Source organism: Puma concolor, chromosome E4, assembly GCF_028749965.1.
Source record: "Puma concolor isolate L17-30 chromosome E4, mPumCon1.1.hap2, whole genome shotgun sequence".
NCBI lineage: Eukaryota > Metazoa > Chordata > Mammalia > Carnivora > Felidae > Puma > Puma concolor.
The window spans coordinates 1,095,237-1,110,102 of record NC_141683.1 but is presented as its reverse complement, the minus strand read 5'-3'; the positions used below and the strand labels follow the sequence as shown (position 1 = coordinate 1,110,102).

The 14,866-nt window shown below is 64.1% G+C and overlaps 2 protein-coding genes across 8 annotated transcripts; both read left to right on the top strand.

The window, feature by feature from the left end:
- Positions 1 to 145: 145 nt before the first annotated feature.
- Positions 146 to 4,122, top strand: PYGO2 (pygopus family PHD finger 2). The gene is made up of 3 exons (XM_086693791.1): positions 146 to 409; positions 811 to 860; positions 1,388 to 4,122. Exons 1-3 carry the CDS (start codon positions 307 to 309, stop codon positions 2,453 to 2,455), a joined length of 1,221 nt encoding a protein of 406 aa, XP_086549917.1. The 5' UTR covers positions 146 to 306; the 3' UTR covers positions 2,456 to 4,122.
- PBXIP1 (PBX homeobox interacting protein 1) lies at positions 4,078 to 14,662 on the top strand. 7 transcript variants are annotated; one of them, XM_086693781.1, is made up of 12 exons: positions 4,929 to 5,017; positions 6,247 to 6,381; positions 7,499 to 7,585; positions 9,010 to 9,151; positions 9,311 to 9,375; positions 9,453 to 9,624; positions 10,909 to 11,136; positions 11,240 to 11,263; positions 11,515 to 11,570; positions 11,665 to 11,796; positions 12,358 to 13,508; positions 13,917 to 14,662. In XM_086693781.1, the coding sequence occupies exons 3-12, from the start codon at positions 7,535 to 7,537 to the stop codon at positions 13,960 to 13,962; spliced, it is 2,067 nt and encodes a 688-aa protein (XP_086549907.1). In that variant the 5' UTR covers positions 4,929 to 5,017; positions 6,247 to 6,381; positions 7,499 to 7,534; the 3' UTR covers positions 13,963 to 14,662. The 7 variants fall into 7 exon arrangements, with proteins under 7 accessions (XP_086549912.1, XP_086549908.1, XP_086549909.1 ...); XM_086693784.1 differs by having other exon boundaries at positions 4,930 to 5,017; positions 9,025 to 9,151; XM_086693786.1 differs by lacking the exons at positions 4,929 to 5,017; positions 6,247 to 6,381 and adding an exon at positions 4,078 to 4,198 and having other exon boundaries at positions 9,025 to 9,151.
- The last annotated feature ends 204 nt before the right edge of the window (positions 14,663 to 14,866 follow it).

Sequence of the window (14,866 nt, the reverse complement as noted above, 5' to 3'; positions counted from 1 at the left end):
GTGGGGGAGGGGGAGGCGGGGCGGCCCCTCCCGCAGCGGCGCCTCCAGCCTTCCCCCTCCCCCCCAGGCTCCGGCTCCGGGTGGTCCGGCCCGGGCCCCGCCCCTCGCCGCGCGGCGGCGGCCACGCCGACTTCCGCTTCCGGCTGCTGCCGCGGCCGCGGGCGGGCGGCTGGCGCTGCGCTCGGCGCCTGGCCTCGCCGCCCGGCCTGGCCGCTCCTCGCGGGCGCCCCGAGCCCCCTCCCGGCGATGGTGCCGCCCGAGGGCGCGTCCGTCCGCCGCCGCCGCTGACCCCGGCCCCCCCGCCCCATGGCCGCCTCGGCGCCGCCCCCACCGGACAAGCTGGAGGGAGGTGGCGGCCCCGCACCGCCCCCTGCGCCGCCCGGCACCGGGAGGAAGCAGGGCAAGGCCGGTGAGAGCGCCCAGGACCTGGCGGCCGGGGGGACGTTGGCGGGTGGGCGCAGGCGGGGGTTCCTGGGACCTGGGGACCCGAAGGGAGGCTCGGGCGGGGGGACGGGGGGGGGTGGGTCCTTGTCACAGATTGGGGACCCTAGGGTTTGGAGACGCACGGACTCCAGGAGCCACTTGGGAGTCTGAGGGCATCGGGGTGGGGGGGTGTCTCATTTAAGGGAGGAGGCAGCCGAGAGTGCGGCCGTGCAGCGTTCTTCGTAGCGCACCTTTGTTCGTGTTTGTTAAGTGAATGAGCAAGCGCGTGTCCAAGTTAGAAGAGCTGCTCCGGCGCGTCCGGGAGGCAGGAGGTCGGGGCAGCCTCAGGGAGATGCATTTGGGTCTGTATTCTGCTGCTTTTCCCAGGTCTGCAGATGAAGAGCCCAGAAAAGAAGCGAAGGAAGTCAAATACTCAGGTGAATGGTGCTTGACGGTGGGGGTGACTCCTAGCTGCCACTCCAGTAGGCTGGGATGTAGCCTCTCAGTGCGGGGAGAAGAGAAAGTTTACTTGCTTCTGGTCCTGTCCTTCAACTTCCTAACGAGGGCGGGGCGGGGGGCGAGGGCTGTGTGTGAGGCCACTTGACCAAGGATCTTATCTGTCAGGAAGAGTCATCTTTTTTCTAGCGCTTTGTGCTGTTAGTACTTTAGCAGCTTTGGGAGATGGGCACTGCCCCTATTTTACACATGAGGATCTGAGGCTTTAACAAGTTGAGTACTTGTTCGAGGGTCTCCAGATTATTTGGAGTCAGAGCTAGGATTCCAGTGCGCTTCTGTCTGCTTTTTCCACCTCCTGTTTCCGTTATGTTCTGAGGTTTGTCTTGACTTGGGATCCGAGCTGGCCTTTACCAGCCTCCAGAACAAGTCCTGCATTTCTACGGCTCTGCTGGCTTCTAGCTGTGTGTTTCCTTCTGTGATCCTTTCTTCGTCCTCTGTTCCCCACTAGGGCCCTGCATACTCACATCTGACGGAGTTTGCACCACCCCCGACTCCCATGGTGGATCACCTGGTTGCATCCAACCCTTTTGAGGATGACTTCGGAGCCCCTAAGGTGGGGGGCGCAGCCCCTCCGTTCCTTGGCAGTCCTGTCCCTTTTGGAGGCTTCCGCGTACAGGGGGGCATGGCAGGCCAGGTACCCCCAGGCTACGGCACTGGGGGTGGAGGGGGTCCCCAGCCTCTCCGTCGCCAGCCCCCTCCTTTCCCTCCCAATCCTATGGGCCCAGCTTTCAACATGCCCCCCCAGGGCCCTGGCTACGCACCTCCAGGCAACATGAACTTTCCTGGCCAACCCTTCAACCAGCCTCTGGGCCAAAACTTCAGCCCTCCTGGTGGGCAGATGATGCCAGGCCCGGTGGGAGGATTTGGCCCCATGATCTCACCCACCATGGGACAGCCTCCCAGAGGGGAGCTGGGCCCTCCTTCTCTCCCCCAACGCTTTGCCCAGCCAGGGGCACCTTTTGGCCCTTCTCCTCTCCAGAGACCTGGTCAGGGGCTCCCCAGCCTGCCCCCAAACACAAGTCCCTTTCCTGGTCCGGACCCTGGCTTTCCTGGCCCTGGTGGTGAGGATGGGGGAAAGCCCTTGAATCCCCCTGCTCCCACTGCTTTTCCCCCAGAGCCTCACTCAGGCTCCCCAGCTGCTGCTGTTAACGGGAACCAGCCCAGCTTCCCCCCAAACAGCAGTGGGCGGGGGGGGGGAACCCCAGATGCCAACAGCCTGGCGCCCTCCAGCAAAGCTGGCGGGGGGTCAGGGCCTCAGCCTCCCCCAGGCCTGGTGTACCCGTGTGGCGCCTGTCGCAGCGAGGTGAATGATGACCAGGACGCCATCCTGTGTGAGGCCTCCTGCCAGAAGTGGTTCCATCGCGAGTGCACAGGCATGACTGAGAGCGCGTACGGGCTGCTGACCACCGAGGCCTCCGCCGTCTGGGCTTGCGATCTCTGCCTCAAGACCAAGGAGATCCAGTCTGTGTACATCCGCGAGGGTGTGGGGCAGCTGGTGGCTGCTAACGATGGCTGACCCTGGCGAGGGTGAGGGTTCCCAAGTCTGGCTCTCGGTCCTCGTTGCCACTGGCTTCCTGTCCCCAGGGGGCAGAGACACGGTGGCTCCTGAGGGCAGGGAAGGACCTGAGGTGGGCAGGCAGAAGAGTCTGGATCGCTCGCTTTTCTGGAAAATTACCTGTACACGTTGAGATCTGCAGAGATCAGGAAACCAAAGCCCTACCAGCGTTGTGGTGGCTCCCATCTCTGAAGGCCTAGGGGTATGGCTGCAACAGAGAAGAGGCTGGAAGAAGATCCGGAGGGCAGGGGTCTCCTCTGTGCAGATGATGGACGCCCCAGCACCTGTGCCTAACACTCCTGTCCAGCCCTGCAGCGGCAGCCTTAGTTTTTGGAGTGAAGTGTTAAAGGTTTCTGGCCAGAGGAGTCGGGGTCCCATCCCCGCGGTAACGCTTTCATGGGCTTTAGGAGACAGCTTTAGGTAATAAATGGGGAATTTTCCCTTTTCTTACCCCCCCCTTGCCTCCTCCACGACGTACCCAAGCCTCACCCCCTCAGACAACCAAATAGCTTGGAGAAGCAGGAGAGCGCCCGGCTGGGGCAGTTTCTTGGTGATTTGGGGCTTCAAGACTGTGCGAAAGAGATGCTGTCCGGACCTGTGTCCCTCATACCAAAGCCACTGGCCCTTTCTCAGCCTCTCTCGGGCTTTTAATGACCATATTTTTGCCAAAAATTGGGATATGTGGTCTGACCGGAATATTTGAGGTTTGGACTGTCCTGGGACCTGGGACTCTGGTTGTACAGTGCTCCCCATGCCTCCCCCCCCCTCCCCCCCCCCCCCCCCCCCCCCCCCGCCCTCGGTTTGTTGCACAGTAGTGTTGGCGCTGGTCTAGAGCTTCGGCACCTGTATCCTGCCTCCCTGGCTTGACTGAAGGAAAGCTTGAAAAGGCATGGAGCCCTTATACCTCATCTCCTGACGAGGCTCCCTGGCCCAGCCCGTGGGGGAGGGAGGCCGTGGGACCGTTATAGCCATGGCCCCCGAAGTGCAGTCCATAGCCTGGGTGTGTTCTACCTTTCTGTAGACCTTTTGGGGCCAGGTGATCTAGCAGTTCTCACTCCTCTCCGCCAGAGCCCCACACTGGGCTGTATGTGTCCATATACTGATTCGTAGGCGTTGCCTGCTGGATGTGGGTCCCGGGCCGGGCTCGTGCACACGGTCCTCGGCGGGGCGGGGAAGCAGGCACACATGTGGTCTGGCGAGGAGCTAGAGGTTGCCTGCACCCTACACACACACACCCCCACACCCACCCACCACCCTACACACACACACCACCCCACCCCCCGTGACTTTAGCATGTGAAGAACTCATTTGCCTGCACGGGTGGAGCCAGCCGCTTTCGAGGCCGTGGGAAGGGAGGGAGGGGCCTGGGCTTCCCTCCCCCGGTGTCCGGCCTCCCGCCCCCGGCTGTGTGTTGTGTTTGTGGTTCTGTGGCCCCTCTTTTATCTGTTGCTATTTTTGTGACGTCTCCCCCCCCATTCCTCCGCCATCTCCGCCTTTTGTAAGTGGCTCCTGGGGAGGGGTCTGCTCAATCGCCCCCTCTACAGTATTTGGAAGGAACTGGGGGTGGCAGAGATGTGGTGTTGGGGGTCTTTTGTACGGTTGGATTAATAAAATGACTTGAAAGTCCAGACGAGGACTCCTGGCTGTTTCAGCACACGAAAGTTGGAACGAACCTCTGCCACCGCCGGCGCGGATGCCTGAGGGGTGAGGATACCTACGTGCCCAGGGTTCGTGGAAGAGAGAATGGTGGAGATTCTGGCCCCTGAGGTGACCTTGGTACCAGGCGAGGAGCCGAGGGAGGCCTGTGTGCGCCACCCCTCCCCCTGCGTCCCTGGTGTGGGAAAGCAGTTCTTTTCTGGGCACATTCCTGGAGCCAGGGCCCCAGGGAGGCAAGTGCCGTTGGTGTTTCTGGGTTTAGTGCCTCCTGCCCCTCCCCCAGTTGTGTGGGTTAGGGGTCAAGTAGAGCTCCAGGTCAAGTGCAGTGGGAAGGGGGCTGCCCCTGATCTAGCAGATTTCCCTTGGGCATGCTTTCCAGGTGTCCCCTTTAGAAAAGTAGCAGTGGCATCCTTAATCTGCACTGGCCCAGGGCGAGGAGAGCGGTGGGAGGGTTATTTCCAACCCACGGGATGCCATCTCCCTTCCCCCATCCTGCAGCTGTCCCTGTCTGTCCTGGGGTCGACCTGGCCCGTGAGGTCTCGGGAGGTACCACCCTTCGCTTTCAGTTTTGGGTCTTCCCCCTAGCAACTGTTTCTACACTGGGAAAGTAGGCGAGGTCACCGAAAACCCAGCTTGCGGGAAGCCCAGCCGACCGTGGGAGGAGAGCCCGGGGCCGGGGGCCCGGCAGGTCCCCCTCCCCTCCTCCGGCTCTCGATTCCAGCGCTGATTGGCCCAAAGTTTCCGCCCTCTCCGGGACGCTGGTTCTTCATTGGCCAGTCCCGGTCACGTGGGCCCCTCCTCTCCTGGGCTGGAAACCCGGGGAGGCCGCAACAAGTCGGGTGAGGACTGCGGGTACTGCTGGGTCAGGTGAGGCCCCGGCGGGGCAGGGGTCGCGCGGATCCCATCACACGGGAGGGGCGTGGGCTGCCCCGGGGACCCGGGAGCTGCTGGTCCCTGCTGGGCCTGGAGAGGCGGCGTCCGGGACGGCCGTGTCCCGGACCGGCACTTGCTCCGGCGCCCCGGGCATGCTCTGGTGGCGCCGGGGTCCTTTGCTTCCGAGGTTTGGGGCAGCCACCCCTACAGGGCTTGAGTTGGGCCAGACTCGCCAGCTTGTGCAGGGGGGAGAGCTCCCCCTTTAGCTGTCCTCTAGGAACAGCAGAGTGTCTGACAAGCCTCAAGGTCCGTTTTTGTGGGGAGGGGTGGAGGTGGAGAGGTAGACCGGAACGAGATCTGAAACCCCACGGGGAGCGATGTAGGTTGGACCGAGAAGGGAACTTCCTAAGAAGGTAAAGCGATGCGGGCTGAGGAGAACGGGGCCATCTTTTGGAATCTTGGATGCACTCTACGGACAGAGCAGTTGCAGAGTTTGGCACTCGGGGTGCAGGGGTTCCAGACTGTCCCCTGTTTGGGGCTCAGAAGTATTTGTCTTTGTTGACCCAAATGCCGGGGCTGGTTTCCATGGAGACAGTGAGTCTGACATCACCCCGGTTGCCATGGTTCCTGGTTCTGGAGGACCCGAGCAGGCTGTACACAGCCAGGGAGAAACAGAGACTTCAGCCCAAGCTGCTGCCACCTCCTTCCTGCCACCACCTGTTAACAGTCACGCGCAGCAACTGGGAATGGGGAGATGGTGACAGAAGGCGGCGGAAGGCCCGAGAGTGGCAGGCAGGCCTAACAGGGCTGGCTGTGTGGATGCCTTCAGAAGCTGGCCGGGGGGTCCCGTTGGATGTGGTGTGGGGGTCCTTGCAGCCATTCTCCTGTCTGCCTGTGGGTCGGCTGTGCGTGTCTAGGAGGCACAGGCCTCGGGGAAGACACCGTCAGCTGTCTGTCCCGGGCGTGGGTCTTGAAAGGCCACAGGAGTATCAGGACCCCGCGCAGGACTTGGCACCAGCTTAAATAGATGGGGGCCGCGCGGGGGTCCCTAAGCGTTTCTTCCCAAGCCTCACTTCCCTTCCTGGCGTTTCCTTACAGAGCCCTGCTCCTGTGCCCCCCGTTTGGCCCCTCTGTGAGTAGTCATGTGTCCTCCTCTGAAGGACCACAGCCCAAGACTCGGGGCGGGGGGGGTCAGCTCATCTTATTCTCCTGCCTTGTGCCAGGTCCCCGTCACAGCTGCCCAGACTCAGGGGACAGTCTTGGCTGGAGTGACAGGACAGGTCTCCCGCTCCTTACCCCACTTTGTGTCAGGCTTCAGAAGCTGGCGTGACTTCCCACCCCCACCTGCCGAGTCAGAGGCGAGTAGCAGGGCGCAGGGCAGGAGCCCTGATTTTCGTCTGCACTTTGCAAACCGTAAGGTCTTGACAAACGATGGCTGTCTTTAAACCCTCTTCCCAGTTGCCTTGAGTTCCACGGGATGACACTGTGCAGATTACGTAGAAAGGAAACAGAACTTAGAATGGAGAGTCAGCGTGATGAGGAGGTTTACCAAGGGTGTGCTGAAACGCGTCTGGGCCATGTCAGGTGTTCTCAGGCCGGACTGCACAGGAGAGAGCCTTCTGGGGGTTTCCAAGAAGACCCATGCCTGGCGGGGGGGGGGGGCGCCTGGGGGCTCAGTCAGTGGAGCCGTCCGACTTCGGCTCTGGTCGTGATCTCACCGTCCGTGAGTTCGAGCCCCAAGTTGGGCTCTGTGTTGACAGCTCAGAGCCTGGAGCTTGTTTCGAATTCTGTATCTCCCTCTCTCTGCCCGTCTGACACTCTCACCTGTCTCTCTCTCTCTCTCAAAAATAAATAAACATTAAAGAGAAAAATTAAAAAAACAAATAAACAACAACAACAAAAACCCCCAAGACCCATACCTGGGTCTGACCCGAAATCAGTTGAATCAGAATCTGGGGCGGCCCCGGTGTGCAGCCAGCGTTGAGAACCCCTGACCAGCCTGTAGGAAGGATTTATGGTGGGCAGGTCACTTCAGTGGGAAGGAGGCCATCCAGTCTCAGCTTCTGAGCCCCGGTGAGGGGCTTGGGGGGTGATTGTGGGGGAGCCTGGGTGGTTGTTCTCTTCCCTCCTCCCATTAGCTGTTCATCCCGGGCAGGTTAGCAGCCTTGACGCCTCCATTTCCCCTGGCTCTAACCTGGGGGCGCTGGCCTGGATACCCCCAGATCCTCTCCAGCTCCGTGCTTTGACCTTTCAAAGTCAGTTCAGTCTCCCAGGGACCACAGGTGAACTTCTCTGTGTGTGCTGACAGGTGTTGATCTGCAAGAGCCGATACTGCCCGGGAAAGTTCAAGTGTCAGGGTTCGAAGGGTTGGTTCTGGAAGCCACTGCTCAGCCCCGGGAACCCAGCCAAGGCTGCTCTCTGCATCCTGCCTTTGCTGAAGGGAACCGGGGTCCTTAAGAGCACTTTTCTCCGCAGGTGGCAGCCACAGCCCCCTCGGGGACCCCAGCAACCATGGCTTCCTGCCCAGACTCTGACAACAGCTGGGTGCTTGCCGGCTCAGAGGTAGGACGCAGGCCTGGGAACCCTGTGGGAGAGAAGTTCCTGCGGGGCTGGGTTGCTTTTTGGTTCTGTCCCCTTGCTCAGTTCTGCTGGGCACCTGTGTCACCTCCTGCTGGCGGCCGAGAGGAGCTCCAGGGGCAGGAGGAAGGGGAGCAGGCCCCAGGAGTCAGGTGTGAGGATTGGCTCGGGCCCAAGCGGCGTCAGCTGCTGAGAGTAGGGGACCTGAGGCAACGCCAGGAAAGCCATCTGGGGGGAGACCGAGGAGGTGACGGGGTGAGGCGGGCACGTGTGTTAGTGTTGGAGCGGAGCGGGGCAGAGCCTGAGAAACCCCGCCGAGGCCTCATGGGCCCGGCCCAGGCACGCAGGCCTCCTCCTGGGTGGGGGAGTCGCAGAAGGGCTGTGAGTTCGAGGGCCTCGGGACAGTCACTGCCTGTGGGTGGGGTGAACGAGGGAGCGTTTTGAAGGTCGGGCAGCGTGGCTGGCAGTGGGGGCAGGAAGCCAGTGGGCTCCTGTGCCCCCAAAGCCACCAAGAAGGGGGAGGGGGCCGGAGAAAGCTCGTCAAGGGCCCCGGGCCCCGTGACTTGGAGTGTTAGGACCGCCAGGGGGAGGGGTGTGAGGGTGGGAGCGAGGGCAGGACACAGGGCCTGGGGCCAGGGCCCCGGCCCAGAACGACTGTGGGGCCTTCTTCTCTGTCCCCCGCTGTAAGAGGGGGTTGCGATTCCTGGCTTAGAGGGGTGGCCGTGGCGAAACGAGTGGTTTGAAAACCGCACAGAAACAGACTGAGGCGCACAGCGATCCTTGGAGGGCTTGCAGAAGCCCTGCTTGGTGAGCGGGTGGCAGGCCTGCTGGGCAGGGGTGTGCAGGGAGGGCAGAGCTGGCGGGGAGGGGGCGGGCCAAGCTGTCGGCTGCCAGCAGCTGCGCGAGGGGCAGTGGAAGAGGCCAGAAAAGGCTGGAAGATGCGAGTAAAGTGGGCGACCTGTCGAGTGGACGGCACAGGGAAACCCATGGGGAACATGATCGTGACCTTTAAGTGGCCAGGGGGCTCTGTTCTCTTGCCGGCCGCCCACCTCCCAGCCAGCCAGCAGCTTCCATTTGTGGGGAGGTGGGAGACCCCGGCTTTGGCTGGCTTCTTTGGGAGGGTGGGGGGCACCAGGTTCCCAGGTGATGGGGTGTCTTGGCCCAGCCGCACTTTTCCATTGGCCAGCAGCTGCCTCTGGAAGTCCCCCACGGTGGCAGGGCAGGGCGGGGAGGGGAGGTCAAGCGAGGTCAGGGAGGTCAGAGAGAGGAGCTGCCGCCCGCCGCCCTCCCCCATCTCGCGTTAGCTCACTATGGCACGTATAGGTTTTTGTGAGATGTGGGTGGGGGTCCCCGGGCCGTGCGGCTGGCCCCAGGGACCCCAGCAGAGCACCCGTGCTCCTGGTTTGGAGCACCCCCTCCCCCAGGGCCTGCCCGTGGAGACCTTGGGCCCAGAATCCAGGACGGACCCAGAACCCGAGAAAGCTCCCCAGGCCCCTCGGAGCCACTTCGAGGCAGCTGCTGATGAACTAGCTGGGGCCGTGAACGGAGAAGGTAACAGGCCCTCCTGAGGGCGGGTGCAGCCGCCTTCCTCTACGCTCTGGGGTCTCCTGCCCCTTCTAATCTGGTAGGGCCTGTGGGAGCCAGAGGGCTGTGTGGGAAGTTCATCTGGGGGACAGTGGTATGTTTCCTGGGCCTTTTCGTCCACTGCAGAGACCCCCTTCCAGACTGAAAGTCCCCAGTGTGGTCCCGTTCTGCCAGAGAAGACCGAGGCCAAGGTGAGGACCTTCACCGGGTTGGGGAGGGCAACTGGAGAGGGGGAGGCCTGGAGCCGCTCGTGGCTGTGTCTGCTCAGGGTGTCCTGGAAGGTGACGGTTGTGCCACGAAGCCCCCCGGCCTGGGAGACGTGGTGGTCCAGAGAGACTTGGAGGAGGCCCCTGTGGTGGCAGGCCCAGAAGACACACAAGACACGCAGGACCTGGAGGGTCACAGCCCCCCACAGAGCCTGCCTTCATCTCCCAACGCAGGTGAGAGCCTTTTGGTCTCCGTGTTTCCTCTCCTTCTGGAAGGAATGGGGGGCAGGGCGTTTGCCGCTGAGCACGGTTCTGGTCCAGGCCCCGGCACTTAGCAGCATAGTGCTCGCCTTGCCCTGTGTCAGTGAAACCTCACCACTACCCCCGAGGACTCGGGGTCAAGTCAAGTGACTTGACCGAGGTCACATAGCTGGTAAGCGGCAGGGCCTGGGTCTGCCTGACTCTTTCCCTTGTGCCACGAGGCCCCTTCTTTTCTCGCTTCTAGATTCAACTCTTCTTCCCTGAGCCTCTTTCACGTGTCAGTTCTGTGCCCAGGAGGGGAGGGGGGGTGGGCGGTGCGTGGCCCGTGTGAGAGGCAGACTCGTCTGAACCAAATGCAAGTCAGACCAAGAGCGTGGGGAAAGGAGGGGGGAGGGGAGAGGAGGGGAGGGGAGGGGAGAGCGGTTCAGCCAGGGGACAGTTGAGGGAAGGGAGAGAGGGGCGGGAGCGGTCGGGGGAAGGTTCAGGTTGGAGGGCATCTTGAGAAGGAGCAGGCTGTTGGTCGTCAGCAGAGGCACGGGGCCGCCTGTCCCACGCTGAGGAGCCTTTGGCCGAGGCTGTGGCCAAGGAGTGGGCGAGTCCTTCTCTGCTGAAGGACGGGGTGGAGGGAGAGGCCAAGACCTGGGCCGTTTAGGGCACGAGCGAGGTGCTCGCGGAAAGCTGCCGAAGAGAGGGTAGGCAGACACGAGGCAGGGGTGTGGGGGGAGGGCCTGGGGGGAGGGCTCAGGCGGCCAGGTGGTAGCAGTGGGGTCGTTCTCTGAACGGGGGGGGGGGGGGGGGGCACCGGTGTGGAGGGTGGGGTACTGAGAGCTTGGTCCCCGGGTGACACTCAGGTAGGGTGGCTGGCAGATGGTCATCAGGCCCGGGGCTCTGGGCAGGCCAGGTCAGGATCTATGGACTGGGGGCTCGTCTGCTCCAGAGGAAAGTCAGTGGTGTGGGTGACCGTGCGGGGAGATGGCCGGGCCCCGCGGGACCCTCGCCTTTAGGACCGGGAAGAGCCAGGACGGACGGACTGAGAGGCAGAGCTGCCGAGGGAGCTGGGTGGGGGGCACGTGTGGAGGAGGGGGTGCTTTTAGGGAAGAGCTCTCCCTGAGTTTGCAGATAGAAGGACCGCCCTTCCCCCCCCTCCCCCCAACATAGGCCGGGCATCTGAAGACCGCCCAGGTGGACGGGGGCAGGGTCCCTCACTATGTCTCTCTGCGCGGTCGCCTCACTGCCTCCTGCCCACTGCTTCTCCAGCCTGGCCCGTGGAGGAGGCCCGCCGCTCCAGCAGTGAGGACGACACAGACGCAGACGTGGAGGCGGAGGGGCTGCGGAGGCGGCGGGGCCGGGAGCCCAGCACCCCCCGGCCCGTGGCAGCCCTGCGCGTGGAGGGCCAGGCCCGCGGCGGGGAGCCGGGCCTCTCCCCCAACATGTGTCTCCTTGGGGCCCTGGTTCTGCTGGGCCTGGGAATCCTGCTCTTCTGCGGTGAGCGCTACCTCCCTGCCGCGGCCTGCTCCCTGTCTCCGCGACCCCTCCTGCCCCTCTCCTCCACTCTGGCCTCACCGAGCCCCTCTGTCTCCATCCTCAGGCGGCCTCTCGGAGTTTGACAGCGGTGAGTGGGGCGGGGCCCTGGCTCGTCCCTGCCCAGCCTCAGGGAGGCCACTGGCGGTTTCCCGAGTCAGAAGTAGGGCCCCTGGGCTGTGCATTCATTGCTCAGTCACTGACCTTCTCAGCTGTTCAGGGCGACTCTCGGCCCTCTCCTGCTGGACTTCTCAGCCATAGGGTAGGCCCAGGGCGGGCGGGTGACCGTGTGTGTGCAGGGGTGAGGGAGCGGGCCAGTTTTGGGACTTTGGTTTCCCACAGGGCCCACGGAGGAAGCACAGCCGCAGGCCTTCACAGACACCGGCTCGGATGCGGAGGTGCTGGATGGCATGGGGGGCGTGGGGACCGTCCGGGAGACTCGGGGCGGCCTGGCTGTGGGGCGGGAGGGGTCACTGGCTCCTGTGCCCTTAGGATGGACTGGGGCAGCCGCTGCAGGCCTCAGCACCCCCCGACAGGGTGCCCAGCCTGCAGAGCATGGCCCTCCTGCTGGACAAGCTGGCCAAGGAGAACCAGGACATTCGGCTGCTTCAGGCCCAGCTCCAGGTGGGCACACGCAGGGGTGAGGGGAGGGGTGGGAGGGGTGTGTGTCCTACAAGTTGCCTCTGCTCGCCTCCCGCCACCATCTCCTCTGTCCACTGGAGTTAGGCTTTCTTCCTGGTTCTCTGCTCACACCCTGCGGCCACGGCCCAGGCCCGGCTGGCGTCCCGGCCGGTGTCCCGGCTGGCGTCCCCGCCGGCGCCCCCGCTGCCTGAGGCCACCCTGACTGATGGGTGCAGTCTGCCCGGGGCCCCATGTGAACAGGGATGGGAAGGACTGCCGAGGCTCAATTAATGTCTCTTCTGGGTGTGGGAGGCAGAAAGGGCCGCGAGAGCCGCGTCTGGTCAATCTCAGGCGGATCGAAGTGTGTCCTTATAGGAGGACGTGGAAGCTGAGGTCTGTGACGGAATTTGGGGTCACGGGCTCGGTGCAGGTTGTGGATGGCAAGGAGGTTGAGAACCAAACTCTCTGAGCGTCCTAGGCCGCGTCCTGCCGACTCCCATGGGCGGAAGCGGGGCGGGAGGCCCCGGGCCCGTCCTGACCCTCCTGTGGCACCCTCTGCCACAGGCCCAGAAGGAGGAGCTTCAGAGCCTGGTGCGCCAGCCCCGAGAGCTGGAAGAGGAGAACGCGCAGCTGCGGGGGGCCCTGCGGCGGGGCGAGGCCGCCCGGCGCACCCTGGAGTCCGAGCTGCAGCGGCTGCGGGCCGGCTGCGTGCGGGACCCAGACGGGGTGTGCGTCCCCTGGAGCGGAGGCTCTCTGGGCAGCGGGGTCTCCGGGGAGTGGGAGCCGGGCCCTGGCCTCCCTGAGCAGCAGGAACGGCTGGAGGCGGAGGCCCAGGCATTAAGGCGCGAGTTGGAGAGGCAGCGGCGGCTGCTGGGGGCGGTGCGGCAGGACCTGGAGCAGAGCTTGAGCGGTGCGGGCCGAGGGGACCTGGCCGAGCTGGGCCGCAGACTGGCCCAGAAGCTGCAGGGCCTGGAGAGGTGGGGCCAGCACCCCGGGGTCGGTGCCAACGCCTCAGAGGCCGGGCACCGGGAGCCCCGCTTCCAGAGTCCCAGGGAGTGGAGTGGAAAGGAGAAGCGGCGGGGTGGGCAGGGGGACCGGAGCGCTGAGCCCCGGAGGCACAGGAAGGAGGGGTCTGGTCGGGAGAGAAAGAACTGGGGGGGGGAGGGCAAGCCGCAGGGGGCGGAGTGGGGCAGCAGGAAGGACGCCAGGCGGCAGGGCCCCGAGGAGCCCCCTAGGAGGAGTGGGAGCCCTCACCCCCCCGGGGGGCAGCAGCACCCTCAGCGGGAGGAGGGCGCTAGCGACGGGCGAGGCCACCCGGCACGGGCACCGGCACCGTGGGCCGAGCTGTTGAGGCGCAAGTACCGGGCCCCACAGGGCTGCTCCGGCGTGCGCGAGTGTGCCCGGCAGGAGGGCCTGGCCTTCGGGGCAGAGCTGGCCCCGGTGCGGCGACAGGAGCTGGCCTCTCTGCTGACCACTTACCTGGCGCGGCTGCCCTGGGCCGGGCAGCTGACCCAGGAGCTGCCGCTCTCGCCCGCTTACTTTGGGGAGGATGGCATCTTCCGCCATGACCGCCTCCGCTTCCGGGACTTTGTGGATGCCTTGGAGGACAGCCTGGAGGAGGTGGCGGTGAGACAGACGGGTGACGACGATGAGGTGGATGACTTTGAGGGCTTCATCTTCAGCCACTTCTTTGGAGACAAAGCACTGAAGAAGAGGTGGGCAGCTGTGGGCGGGGGACGCGGGGTTGGGGTGAGGGAGCACAGGCCCTGAGTCCCAGTCTTGAGTTTGAGCCACTTGTAATCCACGGCGGGCTCCTCTTCGAGCAGCATCCAGATGCGCTCCGGTCTTCCCTTGAGGTCAGGAGGCCGCCTGTGCTCGCCCCACGGTGGTCCCGGGAGCCCCCTCGGGCTGGGGGGACCTTTCCTCCGGAGTACTTGCGTCCAGCGTGTACGTGCAGTGCCGAGGAGGCTTCCTGCCTCGCTGGCCGGGGACCTCACACTGGGAGGGTGGGTCCGTCCCCCCCTGCCTTAGGGGGGATAGGTCCCCGCTGCTACAGGAGCCTCTTCTCACCATGCGGCGTGGTCCTGAAGGCCTCTTCCTGCCCCCACCTGGTCTCCCCACAGGTCAGGGAAGAAGGACAGACACTTCCGGAGCCCGGGGAGGGGCTGAGGCCCGGGGTCCCCTGACCCCGGGGACTGTTGAACTGTCATCTTCTCCGGCTCCCTAGGAGAGTCACCCGGCCTTGCACTGATGCCACTGTTGCCAAGAAAAGGCTTTAGCTGGACCTGTCTTGCTGTTTATGCAAATATATGCAAACGCTTGGGGGCCAGTGGGCGGGGTGGGGGGGGCCATGGGGGGGACAGGAATCTGATTCTGCAGCCAGAGAGCGTCTGTGCATGTGCCCCCAGAGGGGCCCCTTGGCTGCACACACTGGCCTGTGCCCCCTGGGATGGAGGCCCAGCACGAGGGCTTTCCCTGGGGTTTTGTTACATTTGGAAGCGGCAGCCCCCAGGGACTGAAGTCTCCTTCTGCCTCCTCCCTGGCCCCACCTCATGGGAACTGAAGACTCAGCCCCAGGAAACGCTGTTGGGGCTGTGCTGTCGGCTGGGGCCTCCGTCACTGGGCTGGTGTGTAAGCACAGGGGACCCCACACCCACCTTGTCCCCACCTCATCCTCCCCACCCGCCTCCGGCCCTCAGGGCTGGAGCTCACAGCTGCTGAGGGCCATGGGTTCCCAAGGGTGAGCCTTGGGCCCCCGTCCCGGCCAAGAGATCTCGGCAGGTTAATTTCTGGGAGCCTTGGGTTTCTGATCCTCAAACAAAGGGACTGGGAGGCTGGGGAGAGATTACATAAAGCGATGTAAGCAAAATGCCTGTTCTGTATTTGGCACTCAAAAGCTGTCGCCCGCCAGAGGGTGTGAGGAGGGGGCAGAGGACCCCCACCGGGCTCTGGGCTGGGGAGGTGGGAAGCCACTAGGTGGCGCCCCAGCTCCACGTTTGCTGCCGACCTCGCCTCCCGCACCGATTAGGGCCCCAGACCCAGACCCACCCGGCCAGGTGAGGTGAGGGCCTGC

What these genes read in the sequence shown, in the direction of transcription:
- PBXIP1 (XM_086693782.1), top strand. Translation starts at nt 7,535, where the DNA reads ATGGCTTCCTGCCCAGACTCTGACAACAGCTGGGTGCTTGCCGGCTCA. An exon ending in GCCTTCATCTCCCAACGCAG is followed by an intron (nt 9,625 to 10,908) that starts GTGAGAGCCTTT and finishes CTGCTTCTCCAG; the next exon opens with CCTGGCCCGTGGAGGAGGCC. An exon ending in ACACCGGCTCGGATGCGGAG is followed by an intron (nt 11,571 to 11,664) that starts GTGCTGGATGGC and finishes CTGTGCCCTTAG; the next exon opens with GATGGACTGGGGCAGCCGCT.
- PYGO2 (XM_086693791.1), top strand. Translation starts at nt 307, where the DNA reads ATGGCCGCCTCGGCGCCGCCCCCACCGGACAAGCTGGAGGGAGGTGGC. An exon ending in GAGGAAGCAGGGCAAGGCCG is followed by an intron (nt 410 to 810) that starts GTGAGAGCGCCC and finishes TGCTTTTCCCAG; the next exon opens with GTCTGCAGATGAAGAGCCCA. An exon ending in GAAGGAAGTCAAATACTCAG is followed by an intron (nt 861 to 1,387) that starts GTGAATGGTGCT and finishes GTTCCCCACTAG; the next exon opens with GGCCCTGCATACTCACATCT.